A 24,183-nucleotide genomic window follows, 5' to 3' on the forward strand; every position below is an offset into this window, starting at 1 on the left:
CAGTCGATGTGCCCGTCCGATCCCTGTCTGGCCCTGTGTAAGAGGAAAGGAGAAGGGCCACAACCCTGTACTTATCATTTGTATACATAATTGGCATTGCAACTGCAAAGATGGATACCCAGCCATTCAAAGTGCTGCTCTCTTCCGAGGCTGGGGAGGTATTCGACCTTAAAGAGTGTTGCTGTGTGTCCCGTCCTGGGCTGAGGGTTTCGTCGCAAAGACCAAAAGCGGCAGCCACTCTTCTTCCTATTTATCTTACTTTTTTTCAGGCCCTCTATTATATACACATAAAAGGGATAGATAAACAGATGAAGCTATTGCAGGGCATGACAAGACGTGTCTTGTCAGCCGTCCCCTTCCTTCGACTTCATAAGCCCATACACAGATGAATCCCATAGGCACAACCACGGGCCCAACCTAACCGCCCCTTTCTCCAAACTCCTTGGCCCAATTCTCATACGCCTCCAGACCAGCTTTGCTGACACTCGGTCTGATGGTTGCAAGGCTTGCCACAAAGTCGGCATACTCGATTGGTCGTATCTGATCCATGGTCATGTGCAAAAGGGCGTCGCCCAGAGATCGGAGAGGTCCCATCGCAGCGTCCTTGGCCAGCGCGGTTATATCAGAGCCAGAAAACCCTGTGCAGGTGTCAGTACCAACTCTTATCATCTTATTACCCCCCCGCCCCTCCACTGTTGGATCTCCCGGGTTCAGCAGCTTACCGTCGGTCAAGCTCACCAGCTGCTTAATGCTAGCGTCGGTGAGGTTGTGCTTTTGCTGGCCGAGGAGAGTCCTGAGTTGTGTTTCTCTGGTCTGAGATTCCGGCAACGGTATGTACTGGCGTCTCACGAACCGTCTCCTTGCTGCCTCATCGATGGCCCATGGTAAGTTAGTCGCGGCCAGTACCAGCACCCGATTGACATCGCCCTGTTCCTGGCTCTTGTCGCTGGACTCCCTCCCGGCAGCAGCCCGCTGGAGATCGCTCCATTGGATCAGGAACTCGGTCTTGATCCTCCTCGTCGCCTCGTTCTCGCCGGAACCAGATCGCTGGGAAAGCAGGGAATCTATTTCATCAACAAAAATAATGCTCGGGGCTAATGCCTTTGCAAGCGAAAAAAGTGCTCGCACGAGCTTCTCCGACTCTCCGAGGTACTTGCTTGTCAAGCTGCTGGCAGATATGGAGAAGAAGGTTGACTTGGACTCGGTCGCAACAGCGCGGGCCAGCATCGTCTTCCCTGTTCCGGGCGGACCGAAGAGGAGCATCCCTCTCGCCGGTTCACGCAAGCCCTGGAACAGGTCTGGGCGGAGGAAGGGGTACACCACCGCCTCTCTCAGCGCATTCTTGGCTATTTCGAGGCCTGCCACATCGCTCCAGTGGACCTCATCCCCTCGGACGATAATCTCGTTGAGAATCTGTTTTGCAGCATGCTCGTCGACGCCCTGAGGAAGGTTCTTCAGTATCTGAGCCTTGCGCTTCTTCCACGCCTTGGCAGCTCTGGCGTTCTCGTCGTCTGATGAGCCGTCTGAAGACGCCTGAAACCCAGCAAGGGATGAGCCCGCTCGTCGTTTTTCTTTGCCACTTCGCCGTGGCGACCCGTCGCGAGTCGGTGGTCCCCCTTCGTCGGTGCTTGATGATGATGACTGCTGCCCCCTTTTTTTCTGCACAGCTTTTCGCCGTATAGCTGGCTGAGCCATGGTGGTTGAGTTGGCTGCTCTTGAAGGAGTCCCTCCTCTGTTGACAACTGGAAGCGATTGCCCAGGAGAGTCACGCCTGATTGGTGGATCTGACGAGAACTTGCGGCTCTGAGAGAAGGTATGGTTGGACTCCCGGGTAGCATCATATTGACCACTGCCCGTAGCTGCGAATCTATCCATTCTATCCAGGGGGTCTGCTGAAGAAGCAGTCCTCTGTTGGCGAGACGGGCGTTCCGAGTCCAGTGATGAACGCTCCGCCGGTCCTTTCAAGGCTAGCGAGCTTAGCGCACTCGAAGCTGCGCTGACAGAGAGGGACGGTGGCTGGGGGAAAGGGTATTCATCCAAGTGTCGCATGGGTGGCGAGTCAATACTGGATCTTGACTCCAGAGAGCCATGGACGTTCCCGTTCCGGGGAGTCACCAGCCGTCTTGAATTGCTATCCCACTGCGCACGTGGATGGGCAGAAGGTCTCTGGGGTGGCTCAGAGGAATTTCGTGTACTGGGTACTGGGGTTGACACTGCTGTGCTCATGGCTGCTTTACCAGCCTTCTCCCCAAGGCCCAGAGCAGACCAGGCCAATGTCGCTGCCTTGTTGGCTCCAGGGCCACTGGCAGGTTTAGGTGTCGATCGCTTCACCGAGGGCTTGGTCACTTTTTCTCCTTGTTTGCTTGATCGAAGTGTGGTTCTCATGGAATATCTCTCTGGACTTGGAGATCTCGAGACCTTGTGCCCTGGAGCCGGTATGGTGACTGGGGACTGGGGTTTTGCAGACGATGAATGAGAAGACACTGTATCCACACCCCGTTCTTCTCTCCTGCTGCTCCCTGGGGTGGCTCCTTGCTGTGAAGTTGTTCTCATGGGCGATAAAGATAGAGGCTTGGGGGGGACAGCCGGCCTAGATAATTCGGGATAGGTTATGGCGGGTATTGTTCCACAACCAATCCAGCCTCTTCCACGTGGCTCCGAGTCGGATGGTTCAAGAGGTTGGAGACCACTGCCGGCGGAGGATGATTCTTGCAGGGTCGAGTCTTCCTGGCGGGATAGACGTAGGGCCTCGAGCAGGTCAATGCGTTCCTTACATTGGAGCTCCAGCTGGCGCAAACTCTCCACCAACGCCCTCTCAGTCTCGGACCGGGCAGTGTAGTTTGACGGGAGTTTGTTCGCATTGTGGTCATAGATCTGCTCAAGGGCCGACTTCCAGCACCTCATCGCCTCTGCCTCATTGCCCTAGAGTGCACATGTTCCGTTAGAAGCCGTACTGCGCAGTCTGCCTCAACTCTGGATGTGCTCTCATACCTGACTCTCATAGTAGACCGCCGTTGAACATGTGAGGTAACTTTCATCGTAAGTCTTTTGTAGGATGGACTGCGGGGTCCTGCTGCGGATCATCTTGGTGGAACAAGAGGAAAGCGCATCACGTCGCGGAGCCTATGTGGATGATAAGCTGCGGCTGGTCGGGCTTTTGGCGAGTTGTCAATGGGGCATGGTGAAGTAGTCAGAAAAAGCAATGTCCAGTAATGCGTCCCTGCCTTGAGGTGCTGGCTGCTTGCCAGTTGCTGATTTTGTTTTCGCTGTTCTGAGAATGAACTGACAGCTCCCGCTTCAGTTGAGTGACGTCGTTCCTTGACCCTCTGGAAATCCCCAAGTCCCATGGTGGGGGGCATTTTCTGTACAGTGGTGGGGGTTCTCTTATCAGGAAGGTATGAATCCTGCGTATTAAGCAGTCCTTGTACAAAATAACCGAGGCACACTGTGCAGTGACTCTACATGCCCATCGCGCACGGGCCTTTAAACACATGAAAGATGGATCACTCCCGTCTCTAGAGGTACCTGGGTACCTCCACATATGTCATTGGTCCGGTCGGTCCTTTGGACTTTGGATATGCGTCTGAAGGTAATTCAGGTCTCTTTGATACTTATCTCGCCAGAGCCATGTCGCGGGGTCTAGCCAACCTCCAAGTAATTGACGAGAAACAATGGTTCTATGGCGGCCAGCCAAAGCAAGGTGTCTGACTACCTAGGTACTCTAAATATGAAGCCCCGTGTCATGCCTAAGACAACAATACCCGGATCTCCCCTGTTGTCCTGGGGAAGAGGGAACGGAGGTTCTGCAAGTCCTCGCCGTCTCCCTCGTCTTCGGCCAGTTCGTCGGCTAGAATGAGCATTTCTTCGGCATGCTCGAAATCAGCACAGAACGTTTCTGCTGCTTCTTCGGTAATATCCCGCGCCAATTTTGAGTCGTGGAGATGCTTCAGGTTTTCCATCGCGTCCATCAGTGCCGAGGGCAGGAAGTCATCTAGTGTCTGGCTTGCCTCTCCCAGTTGTGATGCTTGAACTGGTCCAAGAGACCTGATCTTTCGAATATCCTCCTTCTTTTGTGTGAGAGGGTGTAGTGCATCCATCAAGTTTTCCAGTCCGGATTCTGTTCGGAAAAAAGCGTACTGACTCTCCACGAGCCTGCGAGACTCGGCCTCTAACCGTTTGTCTAGCTCCTTTATCTTGCCACGGGTGAAGTCGAAGGGTGACAAAGCGTCCCTCGCGGCTCCTATACAGTTGGCTAGGAATATGGGGCTGACTGGGGACTCCATATTTCTCCCTAGATGCTCGCAACCATCCATGAAGGGATCAAACGCCTCGGCGAGGATGGGCTGAAAGTCCGCCTCACGGTCGGTTGACGAGGTCAACGACGTCTCGTAGGTCTTCATAATGGCCGTCAGTTGTTCAAGAGCATCCGCGAGGAATTCCGGAACGCCAAAGTCGGCTGGCGCGTGTTGGAAATCTGCTTGAAGGGCAGCAATATGATCTCGCATCAAAGCACGGAACTGCCGCAGAGCTTCTGACTCCAGGCTGTTCAGCACCCCGACAAGAACCGAGTCGCTGCTTAGAAGCTTGGCGAATGTGGCTCGGTAGAAGTTCAAGAGGTTGGCCAACTTGTATGCCAAGATGGTCTCCTCGTTGGTCTGCACAACCTGCTCGACCCGTTGGCGGAGAAGGCGTGCCGCGCCAGACATGTCCCGGTCGACCAACTCGTTCAGTGCTGTCACAGCGTTGAAATCAGCAGCCACGTCGGCTTCGTCGGCAACGAGGCGCCATATTTCGTTTTCCCGCCCGGCTTGGATACCCTTGGCGATCTCGTCTCCTTCCGACACGAATAGGACCTCGAGTGCCTCCCTTTCGCCCACGGCCGCCGAATGTGTCCAGGCCAGCATGTCCCCAACATATCTCAAAGGGTCATGTGCCGCCAGCTCAATCGGCTTTACGGACGGGTCCTCACCACCAGGTGCTGAATTTCCAGTCAAGGCAGTATAAAAGGATTCTGAGAGAGTATGTTCTCGAGCCTCGGCAAAGAAGTCGAGACAGTTTTGGAAGAGCGAGGGTCTTTCGGCAAGCACACGAAGCGCGTGCCGAATTGGAGAGCCGATCTGCGGGTTCTCGAGGTTCAGATTCTTGAACTCACGCTGGATCCATCGGTACAACTTCTGGAAGGCAAGGTTGAGATTCTTCGACGTCTGCTCCATCACCTCAAGCCCAAGGGTCTGGCTTTCAAAGCCGAGGAGAAGCTCGCAGTCTTTGCTGATCTTCTTGGCCTTGGCGAGGACGGTGAAGAATCTGTCATCCACGGGCTCCGAGGTCAGGGTCAAGGCGGCTACTTCATCCTCTGAAAGAACAAAGTGTTGGGTAAAGGCCTTCAGTAAATGCTGCTTTGTCTCCACTTGACGCCTTTGCGTCATGAGCGACGACGCCTCATCGAGGACTCCCGAAGTAGCAGTGTGGGCCGCCGTGACCTGGCTTTTCATGTCGCTATAGCTGGCATTCAGTTTCTCAATCGAGTTACCTATTCTCCGCAGTTGCTGGGGCCCTAGTAGTTAGTTTCGAAGACTGTCTCCCTACCAGCCATCTAAGGGATACTCACCTCAGCCACCTTTCCGAACTCAGTGATAATCTCGCCATTGCTGTCAATCAGCTCCCTCTGCAAATCTAGGCGCAACTGCCGGCGGGTCTCGGGGGTGTTGTGCACGCCACGCTCGTCCAGGAGCGAAAGAGCGTCACGGAAATCAGAGTCGGCATACGAGGTTGAGAGGAGGCTTGTGACTTTGGAAGACAGAGGGTTCGAGGCCCGCAGAGACGACGGGGTTTGTGGTACCGGTGCGTCGTCCCTCGAAGGAGTTGCTAACGATTGCAACGGGGGCGGTGGATCAGATGTCATTGTTCCCCAGGATATTTGTGATCTACGATGGAGAATTCATGATAGCTGTCACAGAAGAACCCCAATGGCCAAATCTCAAGACTCGAGTTATTTGAGACTCTCCAACAATCGCCCAAGGTAGAGTAGGCAACCCGGGTCAGGGGTAGAGTCTGTCTGTCGGCAGGGGCAATCTTTTGCAGCTTCTGGTCTTCCTTGTTCTGGACAGTATTTCGCAGTATCCTGTATATCTGTGCATCTTATCGTATGCCAGGTTTAACGGAATACGGATAGTTGCATGCATCTGGAATGTGGAGAATGGCGCGTGGAGTGGAGACTTGAAAGCGGTATCGGCCAAAGTTCGGCAGAATTGCTTGACCGCCCTCGTCATAGTTCAAGTTACCTAAGTTCCGGGGTCAATCAGCTGGCTTGTGCAGGCAGCCACAGCGAACCATCTGACAGCCTTGAATCATCCAGCCCATGACCAACCATTCATACACTTATCTAAGAGCAGTCACGACCGTCTCTGTTCCCTGAACTTTGTGTGTAAACTTTCAAATCTTGTCTTGACCCTACTTCTCCCAAACAGCAGACCTGCTCGCACCCTCGACCAGTAGCCTACAGACGTCCTTCATCTTGTTGACAACCTCATAGAGCTCAGCGACACATACGTCTGGACCTTGGACAATGGTCCCCCCGGACCAAGCCTCGTCCCAACCGCGGTCCGACTCGGCTTGCCCACCATGACCTCCAACATGTTCTCCAAGCTGCTACAATCCAGACCCGCTCGTTCTTTCTATGACGACCTGAGAGCCAGAGACGGCAACTCTGATGTTGAAGACCGTGCTGGGCTTTTGGATGAAGAGAACCTCAACCATCAGTTTCACGAGTATGATTTGGAACATGCAGAAGGAATCGGCGTCGACGATAGTAGGCTCTCTCTCGAGCGCGCGACTAGGCAGATGGGAGGACGCGATCACGGAGGCCACGGTTCCCACAAAGATGCCCACCCGAGGTGGTTTACACCCGATGAGGATGGGGATAATGATGTGCCCGCATCCTTATTAGTTGAACCTCACACTGGCACGGGGCAGCGGAGGGAGAAGTCTGAGCCCTCTAAGCCCGGTGTTGCCCCGGGGCCCTCCACAAGAAAAGCTCGTGCTCAGTGGGAGACGGCGCAAGCCCAACAGAGGCTACATCAAGACGATGATTTTGTCCCGCCTCGCAACCTGGGCGGCCCCAGGGCATTCCTGGCTGGCGTCGCTCCGGGTAATGCGAGAAAGAAGGCCGAGTGGAGGTGGGCTAACGTCTCGAACCTCGACAACTTCATCAGGGACGTATACGACTACTACCATGGCTATGGTATCTGGTGCATTCTATTGGAGAGGTTCCTCCATTTACTGTGAGTTCTCCTCTGGAACCTTCCGACTTCATCCCATTCTCATCGCTAATGCGCACTTAGAAACGTCGTATTTGTCGCCGTATTCCTAACCTTTCTCACCCAATGCATAGACTACCGCAAGGTCAGAGATAGCAAGACCATGTCGGAGATTCTGGTCCCCCGCTGCACGAAGAACATGTCTGGACTCTGGAACCTTGGCCTCTGGGTCTTTACATTCTACTTCATCTGGAAGTCGATCCAGTATCTCTTGGACCTCCGGCGTCTGTTCAACGTGCGCGACTTCTATGTCTACTTGCTCAACATTCCTGATGAGGACATGCAGACGGTCACATGGCAGGACATTGTAGCTCGGATTATGGCGCTAAGGGACCACAACCCCAAGACGGCGATGCACTTAACGCCGGCCCAGCGGCGATACATTGGAAGCCAATCCAAGGAAAGGCTTGATGCCTCCGACATCGCCAACCGTCTAATGAGGCGGGAGAACTACCTAATTGCTCTTTTCAACAAGGATGTCTTGGACCTCAAGCTCCCGATTCCGTTTCTTCGCTCGAATGAGCTCTTCTCCCGCACTCTCGAGTGGACCCTCATGTTCAGCGTTCTAGATTTCGTTTTCGATGAACAGGGCCAGGTAAACCAGGAATTTTTGAAGTCTGATCGCCGTGGTGAGCTCAGCGCGAAGCTCAGGGGGCGGTTCATCTTCGCCGGGTTTATGAACCTCATCCTCGCACCGTTCCTCACTGGATACCTCCTAATCGTATACTTCCTGACCTACTACCAGGTATGTACGGCCCTGTGAAACCCGCATCATCTTCGATAGGAAGACTGCTGACACCCCCGTTTAGGAATACCAGAAGAATCCATCCGCCATAGGTGCGCGTACTTACACGCCCCTTGCGGAGTGGAAATTTAGAGAGTTCAACGAACTGCCCCATCTCTTCCGGAAGCGGCTCAACATGTCCCATCCCTATGCGGCTCACTATATAGACCAGTTCCCGAGAGTGAAGACCGAGATGCTCTTTAGAACAGTGGCGTTCATAGCCGGCGCTCTCGTGACGGTCTTAGCCATTACTACCTTGATCGATCCGGAGCTGTTCCTGAATTTTGAGATCACCCATGATCGGACTGTCCTATTCTACGTGGGAATTCTTACCGCTGTGTGGGTGTATGCCCACGGGAGCATCTCGGAGGAAAATACCGTCTTCGACCCGGAGTTCGCCCTCCGAAACGTGATCGAGTACACCCACTACGAGCCGGATCACTGGAATGAGCGACTTCACAGCTATGACGTTAAGAAGGAGTTCTCGGAACTGTACAAGATCAAGATCGTCATTTTCTTCGAGGAAGTCCTCAGCATCCTGGTCACACCTCTGCTGCTATTCTTTAGCCTCCCCAAATCAAGCAACCAGATCATCGACTTCTTCCGCGAGTTTACAATCCACGTCGACGGACTCGGCTATGTCTGCTCCTTTGCAGAGTTTGATTTCAAGAAGGGTCTTGAGAACGCAAAGAAGCGGGCGGACGGAGTCGACGTGCGAGACGACTACTACGCGACGAAGCATGGCAAGATGGAGGCGTCGTATTACGGCTTTATTGGGAACTACGGCAATTACATGTTCAACCAAAAGGCCGGAGGTCCCAGTCATCTACCTCCGAGCGTGCGGCAACAGTTCCATCCCCCTCCCGCTTGGCCAAGCATGAACTCGCCGACGCTAGCGGCGGATTTGCAAGGATCCCGGATCGGGCGAAGCGAGCGACCAAGAAGCCGCGCGCCCGCCAGGACCCCCCGCTTCGGACCTATCGTTCCCCAGCCGTCGCCGATGGCATCAATCCTGCTAGATCCCCATCATCAACCTCCTCCCAGTAACTTTGGAAGCAAGAGCGCTCACCGAACCCGGCAAGCCGGGGGAAGAGGGGCGTATGCGGCGAGCAACATCATCGAGGAGTCGGTCGAGGATGGACTGGAAGAAAGGGGAGAATCAAAAGACGACGAAGACGAAGATGCGTACGAGAGTGGGGGTGCATTGGACGAATCGACGTGGCAGACTTCACCCACAAAGGCGTTGAGCAGGGAGAACAGTGGGACCAACGCTGACGAACCAGTTGCTGGGGTGGTGGGCATGATCTACCAGTTCAACCAGGCCCAGCTGAATCGACGACCGGGCGGCGTTAGGTGACCCGACGGACACTGTCAGATCAATGGGCGGGAGCACTCGGACAACCGCGGGCTACGGCGGGTGTTGCTCCAATGCGCATACCCTGTCGCCGTCCTGACCCATCATTGCTCCCGCATGCATCCGCTTCTATTATAAGTTCCAGCTGCATAGGTACGGAAGAGCTAGCCGGAGGGCATCGTAGTCCCTCTCCACGCCAACTCCAATAACTCTCATCTGGAATTTCAGCGCGGCTAAGACAGGGGTGGTCGGCACCGGCATGCCAGTAATATCATAGTACTTGATATGCAATCGGTGAAGACAGGGATTTGGAACGACAAACAGCAAGCGGCATGGTTATCGTACGATTATGACGATACACAGCAAGTCGCCCCGGGTTTCCTGCTCTCACATTTGAGCCGCAAGGGACGTCCATCGACAGGAAATATTTGCACATGGTAGATTACCCAAGGCACCGCCAAGTCGAGCGATGCTCAAGTGAACAACAGAGTGGACCTCGGCGGTGATCGGCTTCGGCCCGCTCGGTGCGTAACTACGAGCCACAGGGGATTACCTATTTAATCACATCCTACTCAGTAGATAGCAGGTACTACCGAGACAAACCTTTGGTACCTCCTCCTCATGCCCTTCACAGGGGGTCTACGACTGGGTAGAGGTTGCTGGCGTCGTAATTTAGCGAGGTATAATTTATGTACTGTGTATTCAGGCTTGCTTCCGAGGTTCCAGCTTGCGTCCCTGGTGAAGCCCCGATAATGGAGAATACAAATCGATCAAGGTGGGGCGGAGATAACCGCCACCCCTGTCTAGCGCGTACCGCCCTCTGACTGCCCGACGGGCTCCAGCCCATTCTCTTTTCTGATGTCCCTTATCTGGCCCTGTCCGAGAACGGTCGCAGAAAAATTCGAGGTTCCAGCACAAAGCCGAGAACACACAGCCTTGCAAGCTCCAACGACCACATTTCGCGGCCACCTGGCTCCCGGGCGAGCACCGTCTCAATTAACATTTGCGCATCTTTGCCGACAGCTCTATTTCGCATCCTTTCCGCAGCACCCGGCGCTATTCGAGGACGAACGAGCCCCCTTTCCATTGCGTCACTGCAAGGGTCTTGCGGAAGCTCTTGCACTGCCAGGCCGGCAAGCTTAGAAACATCGTCAACCTGGATCTCCAGCCCAAGGCCTTCGGCGAAGCATCGGAAGCTGTGGCCCAGATGGCCCAGCCAAATGCCGAGCCCGTCGAGGACTATGAGTGCGTCTCTCCTCGCTGCTCCCCCGTGGACGCCCCGTGGCGCGTGCTAAGCTGACCTCTCCCGTAGCTATGAATCCCTCCCCCCAAACTTCTCCTTGGTGCAGAACATGATAGCAGGCGCTTTTGCTGGAATAGCTGTTCGTCCCCGCCTCCCAATGCTTGCCGGAACATGGGGGAAACTGATTGAGGTTGTAGGAGCACACTGTCATGTATCCCATCGACGCCATCAAAGTACGTGTCCCCGGCGGCCCCCCTATTGACCATCAAATGACGCTGACCCGCCAATGATCACAGACCCGGATGCAGATAGTCAACCCTACTCCCTCCGCAGTCTACAATGGGATGATTCAGGGAACATACAGGATAGCGACAGGGGAGGGCATCATGAGTTTATGGCGCGGCATGTCCAGCGTCGTCGTCGGTGCGGGTATGCCTGGCTCCCCAGCGGCTTTATGTCTGCTTCCCTTGCTGCTGTCGATAGCTACTGACCTCTGGAAGGACCTGCACATGCCGTCTATTTTGCCACATACGAGGCCGTCAAGCATCTCATGGGGGGCAACCGGGCTGGCGTACATCATCCTTTGGCGGCGGCAACAAGCGGAGCATGCGCAACCATTGCCAGCGATGCGCTCATGAATCCCTTCGACGGTATGTCGATAAAACATACAACCCAACCCCTTCCGGGTGTGCATGCGAGAATTCCAACCTGACCAATCCACAGTCATCAAGCAAAGAATGCAGATCCAGAACTCGAGCAAGATATACCGGTCCATGACGGATTGCGCCAAGTACGTTTACAAGAATGAGGGCCTCGCGGCCTTCTACGTCTCCTACCCGACCACGCTCTCCATGACGGTACCCTTTACCGCGCTACAATTCCTGGCCTACGAGTCAATATCGACGACGATGAACCCCACCAAGACATACGACCCCGTCACCCATTGCATGGCTGGCGCCGTCGCTGGTGGTTTTGCAGCCGCCCTGACGACGCCCATGGATGTCATCAAGACTATGCTCCAGACGAGGGGCAATGCTCACGACCCTGAGCTGAGGACCGTCAACGGCTTCACTGCCGGTTGTCGACTGCTGTACCAACGAGAAGGCTTCCGCGGCTTCTTCAAGGGCGTCCGACCTAGGGTTGTGACCACGATGCCAAGCACCGCAATCTGCTGGTCGGCTTACGAGGCCTCAAAGTGCGTATCCCCCAGTCTCTTGTCTCTTTCATACTGTCACACTCTTTTTGCTTGAAGAAAAAAAAAAACTTTTGAAATTTGTAATAAATCTTATAAATATCCTTGGCTAACTTGGCACAGGGCATACTTCATCCGTCAGAATGACACATCGGACGGACGATGACGAATCCAACCGTTTCCCACACTTCCAACAGGGTATGTCGGCTCGTTACCAATTGACACCCACCCAAGCTGCTCACTGCTTGGGCCTTTCCCGCTTGTACTATACTCTCCCCATCGACAGAGTGGCTAGCTAATAAGCAAGTCGAAGTCGAACCAAAAGAAGAAACTCCACTATCTGAATGTCTGATTGATCCTGTCAGACGCTGCGCATACCATCTCGGCGCCATTTTCCTGTTAGATGCTGCCGGAGGCGTCCTGGCATCTCATTTGCGGCTCCGGAGTCAAACGAAAACTGCGTTTTTTTTTTTTACCAGGGACCCCCCGATGGACGAACTCGAGGCCCGTGTATATAAAATAATACTGCCCCTTCCAAAAGTAAACGGGCTTCTATTGACATGAAAAGAAACTTTGCTCGGTTGGCCATGGTGATTGACCGCCTTCGTTGGTGCCCTCATGGTACATATACCAGGCATGATGCGTCCGATGTGACCTCTGACAGGAAGACTAGACGAGCCACAGGGGCCAGCACTCGCAGGAGTAAAGCACTGGATCTTTATCCCGGACGCCGCCGTTCAACCGGGGTGCAGGTCATTGGAAATGATAGGCTCGACCTAGTAAAAAAAAAAAAAAAAAAAAAAGGATGGGAGTACTGCGAAAGGGCGTGTTGATACGCCCGATGCTAGGTCTGTCCAACTGCATACAACCAGAAGAAGAAACTTTAGACGAGGGAAGGGAGACCAAGTTATCCGTGTCGATCTGCACGTTTCCATCCGAGGCAAACATCGAAGTGACCAGGGAGCTTGGGTGGGCTGTGTCCTGTCTTACGGGATGAATGGGCACCTGATCCAGTTAGGATCAGTAGAATGTGTGTTGGATAGAGAAGGACCCTGGTAGTGGCGTATCCTCACAGCGGCATGATGTGGTCGAATACGGGGCAATCACTACGCCAAGCTACACGGCGTTCAGCAAGGGATTTGCCGTTTACAGCTGAATGGCTCGTTTGGCCCCCATCGCAATTAGCAGCATGCAAGCAATCATCACGGCCCCAAACTCGACCAGTGGTCAAAGTCCGTCGTCATGCTCACATATGATATCAACCCCAAGGGTTCTAGTATCCTAAAGTCGATTGATGCACCGCAAACTGGACGGCATATTGCGCGCCAGCACTGCGCGAAATGCGAGCGCAAACAACTAGGCACATGAAAGCGAATGCCGACCCTCATCTTATTAGGCCCCGCGGCTATCGGCCTTTCTCCGGTTGTCATCACTCGGAGTAAGCTCCGAAGTGGAGGCTCCTCTTCAACACCGTAACTCCTTCTTGTGCGCCTAACATGCCATAAAGAAATAAAGGGAGGGAAAAACGTAGAAGGGGGCTTGGGTCCATGGCCTTCAAAAATGGAAGCCGCCACCAAACTGGTACTGAAACTGCGGGCTGCCTTGCTGGAACATAAACGGTCGGCCGCCGCCGAATGGGCTGCCCTGGAACGGATTCCGCTGCTCCTGTGAATTAGGATCGTCGCCACGGTCGAAGCGCTCTCGTAATTCCGGGTTGCTGAGGACCTCGTACGCCTCGTTAATGGCAGCCATTTTCTTTTCGGCCTCCTCCTTCGTCGGCCCAGTCGGACCAGCCCTCCCAGTCTTGTCTGGATGATGTTGCTTCGACAGTTTCCGATATGCCGACTTGATCTGCCTCTCGTCCGCGTCCCGCGCAACCCCCAGGACTTTGTAATAGTCCTTCGTCCTGCTGCGCTTCAGCTCCAACTCGGCCTTTTGTAATAGGGGCCTGACGATCTGCTGCCTCTCCTGGTCGGCGCCTTCAGCGGCCTTGTTGAGCGTGTTGATGCTCGCTTCGTATTCCTCTGCCTCGAGCTGCGACTTGGCCTGATACAACAGGCCGTAGAACGAGTTCTCATCCAGTTCGAGCGACTCGGCACAATACTCCTTGGCCTTTTTACTGTCCATCTGTAAAACCGTTAGTTAGATTCATCGTCCATGTGAGGTTCTTGCATGAACCCAGTCCAGTCACTTACGTTGTAAAATGCTTCACAGGCCATTCCCACGAGCTTGGTGACAAGGGCGTTACCGGCCGACTTCGGAATTGTCCCGTCATCCAGGAACGCCTGCACCCGGGCCCTCACCTCCACGATCAAGCCTTTCTCGTCTTTATGTGGCACCAATTTCCTGGAAGCGGTGAGGGGCTGTTGTTCCCGAAGTTCCTTCTCGGCCTTGTTTATTGTCTTTTCGGTGGCCTTCATTTCCTTCAGCACCTTCTTGCAGACCTTGGACTCGGGATCCGAATGCATGCACTTGCGGATCTGCGCGAGGCCCTCTGCTCTGTCCGCCATGGCGTAGAAATAGATTGCCGCGATCTTGACGTGCGGAGATGTGTCACCCGGGTTCATCTGCAGGACGTGGAGCAAATCGCTGACGCCCCCTTGTATCTGGCCGGCCTCGAAGCGGCACCGCGAGCGCATCTCCCTCAATCGGAGGGCGCGGTTCGCGACCTGGATCGCCGCATCGGCATTGCTGACGCACCCTTCCCAGTCCTCGCTCTTCTCCGCCGACTCAGCCAGACTGGCAGCGCCTTCAGCTGCTTCGAGCTCCGCAAACTCCTTGTACTCCGACGGCGTCTTCTTGGCCAGGAGGTACTGCTCCCTCGCCGCATCCCAGTCGGCGCTCCGTGCCTTGAGGTTGCCCAGCTGGGCGTGGGCGGCCTCGAAGCCGGGCTTCAGCGACAGAACCTTGTTGAAGTCGTCGGTCGCCTGCGAAGTGCGGCCCAAGGACAGGAAGGTGGAGGCACGCTTGAAGAAGGTGAGGTAGTTGCTGGGGTCTCGCGCGATGGCTGCATTGTAGTAAAGCAATGCATCGCTGGTCTGGCCCCTCGAGAGATGGGCCTGCGCGGAGGCGAGAAGTGTAGACACAGGCGCATCAGATGGGATGTCCGATTCGGCAAGGCCAGCCACGAAGGACTGCCCCGAGAGAAGGGTGGCGGCGAATGCCAGTGTCGATAGCCGGACCATGATGAAAAGACGCCCGATACGAACGAGCTGGTCGGGATAGGTAGGCTTGTAACGACAGATACCAGGGAAAGGAAGGTAAGTGGTAAAACAAACAGATCAAAAACGACCTTGGAAAGAAGGATTGTCGTGGGAGTATTGGGGGAGGAATGTAGGCGAAAGGTGGCATCGAGATTGAAAAGCTGTCCTTTCGGAAATTCAGCCTCACCTAAATGACATACATACCAATGGCCAATCGATATGGCCAATATGGCCAATTGGCCTTGATAGCCGGCGGAGGTCGAACTCTAAGGTCACCTAGGTACCTAGGTACCTGCGGGGCCGCGCTTGGGCTGGCGGATAATCCTATCTCCGTTCCAGAGGCAGAATTGAACGAAGGGAAAAAAAAGAAGTCGAAAAAATCGATCTCGAGGCAACGCTTTCAATCCGCCAAGAAGCTCGTGTCCACGTCCAAACCTTCACTGCCGCACCACAATTCGCAGTGAACAGCACAAAATGTCATTCCGGGGAGCGCCACGTGGCCGTGGCTTTGGCGGAGGCGGCTTCGGCGGCCGGGGAGGTGGTAAGTGGTCTCAATTGCTTCTTTTTGAGGCATTCATTTGGCTGACGAACTCCACTTGACAGGCCGCGGAGGGTATCAACAGCGAGACATGGGCCCGCCGGCAACGGTATTGGAGATGGGCAAATTCATACATGCATGCGAAGGCGAGATGGTGTGCGAGAGCATAAACCCTTCGGTTCCTCACTTCAACGCGCCGATGTACCTGGAGAACAAGGTAGGCGGCCTTCTACGTCCCCCCTTCTCCTTTTTCGACCCTGTCGGGCAATGGACTGTACTAACGGCGCACTGAAGACTTCTATCGGCAAAATTGATGAAGTTCTTGGACCCATCAACCAACTCTACTTCACCATCAAGCCTTCCGAGGGTATCCAGGCAACGTCGTTCAAGTTCGGCGACAAATTCTACATCTCGGGCGAGAAGCTCCTGCCCCTTCAAAGGTTCCTGCCGAAGCCGAAACCGCCCCCTGGCACAGTCAGTAAGGTGAAGAAGCCCGGCCGAGGCGGACCCTCCTTTGGCGGCAGAGGCGGAGGGTTTTCGAGGGGTGGCCGTGGCGCACCGCGAGGCGGCAGGGGAGGCGCCCCGCGCGGCCGAGGCGGCTTTGGCGGTGGGAGAGGAGGAGGCTTTGGCGGCGACCGAGGAGGCTTCGGCGGTCGGGGTGGCTCTGGGGGTTTCTCACGGGGCGGCGATCGGGGCGGAGGAAGAGGGAGGGGTCGGGGAGGCTTCAGCCGGGGGAGCTAATGCTCTCGCCGTCTTCATCCCCCTTCTCCCTCTTTCTCTCTTGTGTTTCCCCATTTCACGGTGGCTGTTGGTATGGCCTGGCTACATGACGGCGTTCTGGACATTAAGTGAACTCATATTTCTGGTTGTCTCAAATTCCCGGGCTAGCTTGCCATGTAGCTGTTCTTAAATGCAAAAGATGCTAAAAGATACATTACAGGAAACTTGTGTGTTTCCCTGCCGGTGCAATTACCTCGAAACGCCATCCATGCACTTGACCCCTGAGCTTATGCGTAATCGCAGCCTGTTATTACTTATAATGCATTTCTTCATTACGCCTTGAGGGATGATGAGGCCCTCATGTAACTCTGGACCAGGAAAGTGGCGGCCAACACGATGCCCAGGCCCCCCAGTCCAAGGCCGAAGTACTGGGCGCCCCTATAACCCGCGTGGATGTTTTGCCCGCCGTCGTTGACGTGGGTCTCGACGGTGCCGGCGATGCCCAGCGCGATGGAGATGGAGTAGTTCACCACCGTCACCACGAGGCTGGCGGCGATGCCCTGATGCTCCTTAGACACGATGTTGCTCAGTAGGATCGTTGCCGCCGGGTTGGACATGTCCATGCCGAACGGCATGATCAATATGCTCAAGAAGGTGTTGTACCAGTAGTTCTGGTCCACCGGCGCCGTCACCATGAGGATGCTGCCGGTGAAGAAGGCGCACATCGATACGAACATGATCCAGTGCGGCTTGATCCGGCTCATGAGATACCCAGTCAGCAGGCTCGCGATGAGACCGCTGATCGGACCCGGTGAGTAGGCAGCGCTGGCCAGCAATGGGGACCATCCCCTTAGGTTCTCGAGGAACGAGAAGCTGTAGTAGACCCAGATGCTGAAGCAGGCCCACCCGGCACCGGTGCAGCCCAGCACGAAGTTGGTTTGCGCGTGCATGGCGGCGATGGGGACGAGGGGATACGGCGCCACCAGTTCGGTGTACACGAAGGCGGCGATCAGCATGACGCTGATGATCAGGATGAAGTAGGTGTAAGAGGAGGCCCACGACACGATGGGAGCCTGGTTGAAGGAGAAGTTGAACAGGACGAGGCCGCAGACGCCAAAGACCATGCCGTAGCCGTCTAGCTGGACCCAGAGGCTCTCCCTGTCGTTCTTCCTAGTCTGCCGCGTCGGCGGGAGCACCAGCACGCTCACGGCTGCGAGCCCGACGCAGACGGCGCCCTGGGACCAGAAGGCCCAGGGCCACGACGCCTTGATGGCGAACAGGGTGGACATGACGGCGCCGACCACGAAGCCGAGGGGCGCCGCGGCGCCGAACAGCGACATGACCAGGTTCTTGCGCGGGCCCGGCTGGTACGCCCTACCGAGCATGGCCTGGCCGTTCGGCACGAGCAGGGCGGGGCCGATGCCCTGCATGGCTCTGCTGAAGCAGAAGAAGACCGTCCCGTGGCCGCCCACGAATTCGATCATCTCGGCGAAACCGGCGACGACGCTCCAGAGCGCGAACCACAGGAAGCCGAGGATGAAGATCTTCTTGTGCCCGAAGAGGTCGCCGAACCTCCCCGCCGGGAGGACGAAGGTGCCCGCCGTCAGGCCGTACGCCGCCGAGTACCACGCCAGCGAGCCGGGCGTCGTGTCGGGGAAGGTCTGCCCAATGATGGAGGCGGGGGCGAGGGCCTGGCCGATGCCCGCCAGCATGAGGACTTGGGCCAGGCAGATGACCAGCACAAAGGACACCTCGTGGCTCAGAGAGAAGCCTTCCGGTGCCGCCGACGCGCCCGCCAACGGCGGACGGATTCCGTTGGCCCCGTTGGTTCTGCTAGTAATAGACGAGGTGCGGGAAGAGTCGGGCGTGGCCCGTCCGGGCAAGGGCGCTCGTCGCAGCTTGAGGGGCACCGAATTCTCGTTTCCATACTCATCCCGGTTCCCTTCCAGCCCGGACTGCGGGCTGGAGTGTGATTTGTATCGCTCGGCTGCCTCGACCAAATCGACATGCGATGTCCAATTCCGGTAAGGCTGTATCGGCCATTGGTGCCCCGGGCCGGGCTGCACAACGGGTGCGGGGGTAAGAGTCGGCGTCGAGCCCGTGGTTACCGGCCAGTCCAGCGTGTGGATGCTGGAGAGGTGTTGCACTGGTTCGGCTGCCGGAGGGCTGTGATTTACGGGGGCTCCAAAATAGCTGTCGTCTGTGTGAACCGGCTCGTAGGTTTGTCGCCTGGGGAAGAAGTCTGGCAGTGGAGGTGGCGAACTGAGTTCAGGGATCAGGGGACGGTTTGAGGAAGAGGAGGACTGGCCTGGATTGCCGGAGCCTGCGGTGCGCGGCCTGCTCAGTGACCGACGGTCCACCGACGTACCGATACTGACACTGCTCCCTGCCGGTGTTGCGAACGGCATCAGGCTCAGGCTGTCTCTGCCGGATTCCCTCAATGATTCTTCAGAATGCTGTGCCATGGGAGCCTTGTCACTTGGGGTGGGAACACCGTGGACGACTGTTATCGGAATCACGGTATTTTGGGTCTGGGTTTCCCTCCGAAACGACTCCGTGGCCGCGACCATGGCGTCCGCCGCCCTTTGCATCGCTTCGGTTGCCACTCGCAAGTCGGACACCATGCCCGGGCTGCTAGGCAGGACCGAAGCTGGACGTTGTTTCTCCATTGTTGATGTTTGGCTGCTGCTTGACAGGCTGGCTATTTGGGTTCCTGCGAGTGACGCTGGTAAGAGCCGTCTCTCAACCTCTACCTGACAAGCGGGCCGACGCAGTGAGTGATGCTGGCCTCCGTGGTTCCGTCGAGAACTACAGCCGAGGTTGGTGAAAGGGGACCAAGATCGAGGAGCAGCAGCAGAAGTAGACTACCTCGGGACAAGGTGACCCGATCACTCGAGTGAGATGCATGGCTTAAAACATTGGGAGATCCCGGGCCGAGAATACCAGGACTAAAACAAAAACGAGTAGAGAGTGATGGGGAACAGAAGAAGAAAAGCAGTGAGCTGACAGGTTCCACTGGAGCGGGAACATGACGACCGGCCCCATATCATAAGATGGCTCGGGTGTCCTGCATTGTTAAAGATAGATATTAAGGGGGCGATCCACAATCAAGAGTGCCTGGCTGAGTGAGAAGTAGGAGCATGTGGCACAATTGCCAAGGGATGTCGAATCACAGAGAGGATAAGGAGGGCCTGGAAGCATATGGAAGGAATCGAAAGGTACGACTGTAGTCGGGTTGTAGGCGTCCCTCCTGCGGCCTGCTGTGAACTCGGGCAAGGCCGATGGAATAGCGGCGATCCATTCGTCCCGCCGCGGAGAACACAATACATCAGCCCTGATCACCGCAGTCTTGGGTCCAGCCTAGACCATTGCTCTGAGTGGACGGGAGCCTGGTGATAATCAGCGCAGCCGTCGGCTCAACCACCGGACGGACCTTGGGGCTCTCTTCTCCTAAGCCCGGGACCCTCAGGGAGGACAGGTGCGGCTGAAAACCCGTACGCTGTATAATAAGCTTGTTTAAGCTATCCGGATACCTACAAAAAAGTCAAGCGGCCGGATGGCAATTGTTGAGAGTATCTGCAGGGATCGGTGATGGGCGCGGAAGGACAGACCAGGGGTTCGCTGGATCCCCCCCTAGCAAGATACCAATGAGGCGCACCTCAATGTGATGCCACTTTTCGTTACGTGTCCGTACCAGCAGCGCCTCGGCGGACTACCCCACCCAGCTCACTCTCACAGCCACTTGACTGCGTGCATATTTTCGACGAGTCTTCGGAACTTCGTGTTTCTCGCAGCCCTCAATGCCTTGATGGTAACACGAGTCGGGGCTGGTGGCAACCGTATGTTGGCAACCGAGTAGCACATCCAGGTACCGAGGAGGAATTAGCGCATGGAAAGTGCTAAGAGTTGAATGACCTGGAATTTGTTTGTTTTCAGCGCTGTGTGCTTTAGCTATGGCGTGGTGTGTTGAGAAGGGTTGAGCATTGGAAAGGAAAGAGGTAGGTAAGGTGATGATGATCCTGAAAAGGGATGGATGGGGTTAGGGGGTGAACCATTTCGCAACATTAGCTCTTCCCGAATTAGAACGTGTGCGGACGAGCTGCAAGGCACCGTTGGCGTGGCTTCATCCCCGAATATGACCCGGCCTGGCCGAAGGATGCAGTGAAGGTCCGAAGGGGGAGAAGCACGTGCTTGGCAGAATGACTTTCCAATGAGAGGCACAACATCACGCTCCTACCTTCCTAGCATTAGAAGATTCAAGAGGCAAGCTCAACAAAATTGTACATGCACGGCCTGACAAGCGGTGACGGCTCATAAATAAAAAAAGATTGCATACATTCAAGAAAACCCCTAGTATTCGTACATGTGCTCATTCTTTGCCCAACCTAGAGTTTCCCGTTGGCTACCAGGGGTCCCTAACTCGCCCCAAACCGCCCCAACTCTCTATGTCCCACGCGTGTACGGAAAGGGACGGGCCCAAAAAGAGATAAGGAAATAAGTTTCGACGTAACTTTGGCATCGGAGAACGGACAGATGGAACTTGCGACCGTAAGCAGACCAAGAGACTTGGCTGAGAAGCAGTCCTTATCCGGCAGGTGGCCCAGACTTTGGATACTCGCCAGGGATATGCATGTGGGGTCTGTCGCTGCGGACTGCTGTCCCCTCTGGCTGACCTGCCTGCTCTGGCCTGAACAGGGGCTGCTCTCCCGAGTTGGCCGGGTGCGTCTGGCTGGACTGCTGCCCGTATCCCGACTTGTCCAAATCCATCTTGTCCACAACTGGGACGGCTGCAAAGCCCACGTTTGCCGGGCTGCGCCCCCGAGCTGCGTACGGGTTGTCCTCCAACTCCACCCCCGGAGGCGTGGCCTGATGCTGGCCAGCCGAAAGGGGTACTATGTAGTTGGCCGTCCTAGTCTCCGCCGCCTCTGGTGGAGCAATCTGACCACCATTCGACTGGGGGGCGTACGAAGCTGCAACTAGATGATCTCGGGGTTCAGATGGCGTGTTCTCGATCCAGCCCGGGTTCCCATTGCTCAGCTCCCGAGCATCCCCAACACCAGCCCCGTCGGATGGTGGGCCAACGGCAGCAATTGTATAATTAGTCGGGCCTCGACGCTGAACGGGCTCGCTGGTGTAAGGGTTCACGCCGTCCTCTTGAGCTTGGTGACTAACAATGGCTGCATGAGATGGTGCCTGGTCCATTGGTGTTCGGGCCGTGCTCCCATATCCGTATCGGGAATCCGCGGGAGGAGCACCCGAGTTCCCGATATCGCTCCCGGGCAAGGCAGCCGCCGCCGCAACCGTGTCGTGGTCCTGGTGTTCGTTGAATCCGGAGCTTAGACTAGACGGTGATAGAGGAGCCTGTAAGCCTCGTTCCGCGTTCACCTGGAGATCAGATGGGAATCGCCCACCTGGTTCGGGACGCCTTGGCTGCGCGTCGTTGTTCGGCTCCTGGTTGACCAAATTGGTGGCGGAGAACGGTTCGTCATCATCCTCATCCACGACTCCGTCGCTGCTGAAGGACCGTTGGGACGACCGGCTGAAGCTCCGCGAGTGCACCCGCACGAAGTTGCTGCGTTCCTCGGGAGACTTCTCGGTGAGGGCCTTAATGTCTTCGTACCAAGCCATCATCGTGTCATGGCTCTCGGCGCGGAAGACCCACGTGTGGCCGCGGTGCAGGGCGCCCGTCTGCCGGCCCTTTAGGACGAACTTGTTCGTGGCGCCGCCTTCGGCCGAGTGCGATCCTAGTTTCTGCTCGGGAAGGTAAAGTGACATGACTGGCGCTTGCGTCTTGTCCGCGGACTTGAACTCGTGCAGGTGAGTCGGTGAAAGAACGTACCTAGGAATCGAGCAGTCAGCAATCGCCGCCGGATTTAACAGGGGGAGCATGATGGGGTCGGCACTCACCATCCAGCAGTGTAGCTCTTCAGATATTTGCTCTTGCGCTCCAGCAGCCCTGCCCTGACCTCCTGACAGGCCAAGTGGTCGCGTCCGGGATAGTGGATTATCTCGGTCGACCGGATGGGAACTTCGGGATCTACCAGCTGGCCCTCGCCTTGAACGAATGCTGCCCACTCGTGGTCCTTGGGCATGGCAATGGGTCCGACCCGGAGTTCTTCGACCGTATTGTAGGCTACATCGGCTTCACGCTTCATGATACCTGCGTAGGCGTTGTACGACTTTTGTATCTCGCCCACAACGATAGACTCGAGCTCCCGTCCCGAGTTCTCGAGATTTAAATATGCCTAGCGCCCCTGTCAGATGGTTTCTCGATATATCGTGCATGGGCGAAATCTCAATGGAGAGATGGCTATACCTGATGTAGATAGTTCTCCTCGTCAATCTGCTTCTCCAGCTGCCGATCCACGCTCAGTCTTAGGAGATACGGGTCCTGCTTGCCAGTCACCAGGGCGGGGTCCATATCGGACTGCCCAAGTGCTTCCTGGAGTTGGTTGACGGCTTTGCGCGTAGCGTCCATCTCTCTATCCACAGAGTTCTTGAAGTCGCCGGAGAGATTCTTGATCTCCTTGATCTTTTGGCGAAGATCACTCCGTAGGCCTGTAAGCGCCAATATAACGTCCTCCTCGATCTCCTTCGCCTTGATCGACTCGACGACTGCTTGTTTGTTGTTGCTCATAAGTATCTGCAGGGCATCGTCAAGACCTCCGGACCCCAGGAACCCCGGCGGCATCGCCGTGCTATTCAGCACGTTGCCCAATTTCTGGAGCGACTTGACCCGGTGCTCGTAATGCGACTGCACCTCCCTAAAGTAGGAGATGAGGTCCTTGAGAATCTTGCGCCACGCTGAGAATAATTGTTTCAGTCAGCAACGACATTCTTTTTTTTAAGAGGCCAGGAATTTGGGGAGATTGGGAGAGGGAGAGGCAAGTGAGGGAGATGACGGCGACGACTCACCCTGAAATCTGGCCGCGAGAGCTTCCGTGGGATTCCCTGCGGTAGGGACGGGGCAATAGAATGCACTATGCAGCTCTTGCTCATCGGTGCTGGACTGCAGTGCCAGACTCCGGACGCTTCCGGCCTTCATGCTCCTTCGGCTGCTGCTGCGCTTCAGGCTCCCACCTCTCCTGAGGGATGGCTTCTTCTTCAGCGTGTTCCCGCGCGAGAGGGCCGTGGCTATGTGACTCCCGTCGGCCGGGCCAATCGACCCGGAGACAGAGCTAGAGCGCTGCATGGTGGTGCTTGGGGGGACAGAATTTAGGTGTCCATCCACGATCGAGCTTCCTCGCCGACTGGCGTCCCACTCTTCGGTGAACTTCGCCGGGCGAGTCGCGACGGGAGCGGCGAGCGGAGTAGCGTACGGGTCTCGGTGTGATGCGGGATGAGCGGCTGAGTTCGCTAGAGTATTTGAGAGCGTCTCGTCTGCGGGGGTGGCAGTTGGGTAAGACGGGTTCTGGGAGTGGCGGTTGGAGTGCGATGGCGATGGTAAAGGTGATACATGCGTGGGTGGCTGCTGGTGGATATAGCTCCTCCCCGATTGACTAGGTGTTCTGGACACGGGGGCATCGATTGGGGTCGTCATGATCGGGTGTCGAGACGCTGACGCAATGGCATCAGCCAAGCGATGTTCGGTTCTGAGTGGGCCCCACTTGGGCTTCCTCAGGTTTTACTAAATGAGGTACCCTTCAAGAGCGAGATCACTGCGCACACAATCGATGGTTTAGTCGCTCAGTCGGGTCAGTAGCTAGGTACTGGACTGGTTTCTCGACAGTTCCGGTTAGATGGGGTGTTGAGAGGAGAGCAGGTGTGAACTGGGAATGTAAACGAGGCGCGTCGATTGAAAAAGGGGCGCACCTACTCTCGGCTACTTCGGTT

General features: G+C 55.9%; 8 protein-coding genes across 8 annotated transcripts; 3 read left to right on the plus strand and 5 right to left on the minus strand.

The window, feature by feature from the left end:
- Window positions 1-64: 64 nt before the first annotated feature.
- On the minus strand, window positions 65-3,315 carry QBC33DRAFT_540819 (AAA-domain-containing protein). Its single transcript, XM_060428101.1, has 3 exons — window positions 2,992-3,315; window positions 723-2,922; window positions 65-638 (listed from the first exon to the last, which is right to left on the minus strand). The coding sequence occupies exons 1-3, from the start codon at window positions 3,082-3,084 to the stop codon at window positions 418-420; spliced, it is 2,514 nt and encodes an 837-aa protein (XP_060282590.1). The 5' UTR covers window positions 3,085-3,315; the 3' UTR covers window positions 65-417.
- QBC33DRAFT_540822 (oligomeric complex COG6) lies at window positions 3,316-6,177 on the minus strand. The gene is made up of 2 exons (XM_060428102.1): window positions 5,609-6,177; window positions 3,316-5,546 (listed from the first exon to the last, which is right to left on the minus strand). Exons 1-2 carry the CDS (start codon window positions 5,900-5,902, stop codon window positions 3,747-3,749), a joined length of 2,094 nt encoding a protein of 697 aa, XP_060282591.1. The 5' UTR covers window positions 5,903-6,177; the 3' UTR covers window positions 3,316-3,746.
- A 444-nt stretch (window positions 6,178-6,621) lies between these two features.
- QBC33DRAFT_453352 (APG9-domain-containing protein) lies at window positions 6,622-9,457 on the plus strand (the record flags this gene model as incomplete). Its single annotated transcript, XM_060424680.1, has 3 exons — window positions 6,622-7,280; window positions 7,341-8,061; window positions 8,126-9,457. The coding sequence occupies 3 exons, from the start codon at window positions 6,622-6,624 to the stop codon at window positions 9,455-9,457; spliced, it is 2,712 nt and encodes a 903-aa protein (XP_060282592.1).
- A 749-nt stretch (window positions 9,458-10,206) lies between these two features.
- Window positions 10,207-12,375, plus strand: QBC33DRAFT_588393 (mitochondrial carrier; the record flags this gene model as incomplete). Its single annotated transcript, XM_060431545.1, has 8 exons — window positions 10,207-10,229; window positions 10,478-10,699; window positions 10,767-10,836; window positions 10,895-10,930; window positions 10,994-11,126; window positions 11,198-11,347; window positions 11,421-11,892; window positions 12,013-12,375. The coding sequence occupies 8 exons, from the start codon at window positions 10,207-10,209 to the stop codon at window positions 12,053-12,055; spliced, it is 1,149 nt and encodes a 382-aa protein (XP_060282593.1). The 3' UTR covers window positions 12,056-12,375.
- Window positions 12,376-13,048: 673 nt separating this feature from the next.
- Window positions 13,049-15,311, minus strand: QBC33DRAFT_540836 (uncharacterized protein). Its single transcript, XM_060428103.1, has 2 exons — window positions 14,085-15,311; window positions 13,049-14,016 (listed from the first exon to the last, which is right to left on the minus strand). The coding sequence occupies exons 1-2, from the start codon at window positions 15,072-15,074 to the stop codon at window positions 13,444-13,446; spliced, it is 1,563 nt and encodes a 520-aa protein (XP_060282594.1). The 5' UTR covers window positions 15,075-15,311; the 3' UTR covers window positions 13,049-13,443.
- Window positions 15,312-15,446: 135 nt separating this feature from the next.
- QBC33DRAFT_540838 (Gar1-domain-containing protein) lies at window positions 15,447-16,636 on the plus strand. Its single transcript, XM_060428104.1, has 3 exons — window positions 15,447-15,633; window positions 15,696-15,847; window positions 15,925-16,636. The coding sequence occupies exons 1-3, from the start codon at window positions 15,567-15,569 to the stop codon at window positions 16,369-16,371; spliced, it is 666 nt and encodes a 221-aa protein (XP_060282595.1). The 5' UTR covers window positions 15,447-15,566; the 3' UTR covers window positions 16,372-16,636.
- Window positions 16,637-16,682: 46 nt separating this feature from the next.
- Window positions 16,683-19,019, minus strand: QBC33DRAFT_578750 (major facilitator superfamily-domain-containing protein; the record flags this gene model as incomplete). The annotated part of the gene is made up of 2 exons (XM_060431088.1): window positions 16,683-18,821; window positions 18,870-19,019. 2 exons carry the CDS (start codon window positions 19,017-19,019, stop codon window positions 16,683-16,685), a joined length of 2,289 nt encoding a protein of 762 aa, XP_060282596.1.
- Window positions 19,020-20,934: 1,915 nt separating this feature from the next.
- On the minus strand, window positions 20,935-23,890 carry QBC33DRAFT_559701 (putative ph domain-protein; the record flags this gene model as incomplete). Its single annotated transcript, XM_060429993.1, has 4 exons — window positions 20,935-22,189; window positions 22,258-22,595; window positions 22,667-23,154; window positions 23,266-23,890. The coding sequence occupies 4 exons, from the start codon at window positions 23,888-23,890 to the stop codon at window positions 20,935-20,937; spliced, it is 2,706 nt and encodes a 901-aa protein (XP_060282597.1).
- Between the last annotated feature and the right edge of the window lie 293 nt (window positions 23,891-24,183).

This window comes from Phialemonium atrogriseum (assembly GCF_030411735.1).
Source record: "Phialemonium atrogriseum strain 8032-3 unplaced genomic scaffold QBC33scaffold_15, whole genome shotgun sequence".
Lineage (NCBI taxonomy): Eukaryota > Fungi > Ascomycota > Sordariomycetes > Cephalothecales > Cephalothecaceae > Phialemonium > Phialemonium atrogriseum.

Excerpts from the sequence above, each read along its gene's own strand:
- QBC33DRAFT_540819 (XM_060428101.1), bottom strand. The coding sequence starts at position 3,084 with ATGATCCGCAGCAGGACCCCGCAGTCCATCCTACAAAAGACTTACGAT. Across the intron at positions 2,923-2,991 it reads CGGTCTACTATGAGAGTCAG|GGCAATGAGGCAGAGGCGAT; the intron begins GTATGAGAGCAC and ends TGTGCACTCTAG. Across the intron at positions 639-722 it reads GCTGGTGAGCTTGACCGACG|GGTTTTCTGGCTCTGATATA; the intron begins GTAAGCTGCTGA and ends ACACCTGCACAG.
- QBC33DRAFT_540822 (XM_060428102.1), bottom strand. The coding sequence starts at position 5,902 with ATGACATCTGATCCACCGCCCCCGTTGCAATCGTTAGCAACTCCTTCG. Across the intron at positions 5,547-5,608 it reads AGTTCGGAAAGGTGGCTGAG|CAACTGCGGAGAATAGGTAA; the intron begins GTGAGTATCCCT and ends CTAGGGCCCCAG.
- QBC33DRAFT_540836 (XM_060428103.1), bottom strand. The coding sequence starts at position 15,074 with ATGGTCCGGCTATCGACACTGGCATTCGCCGCCACCCTTCTCTCGGGG. Across the intron at positions 14,017-14,084 it reads CCTGTGAAGCATTTTACAAC|ATGGACAGTAAAAAGGCCAA; the intron begins GTAAGTGACTGG and ends ACGGTTTTACAG.
- QBC33DRAFT_540838 (XM_060428104.1), top strand. The coding sequence starts at position 15,567 with ATGTCATTCCGGGGAGCGCCACGTGGCCGTGGCTTTGGCGGAGGCGGC. Across the intron at positions 15,634-15,695 it reads CTTCGGCGGCCGGGGAGGTG|GCCGCGGAGGGTATCAACAG; the intron begins GTAAGTGGTCTC and ends TCCACTTGACAG. Across the intron at positions 15,848-15,924 it reads CGATGTACCTGGAGAACAAG|ACTTCTATCGGCAAAATTGA; the intron begins GTAGGCGGCCTT and ends GGCGCACTGAAG.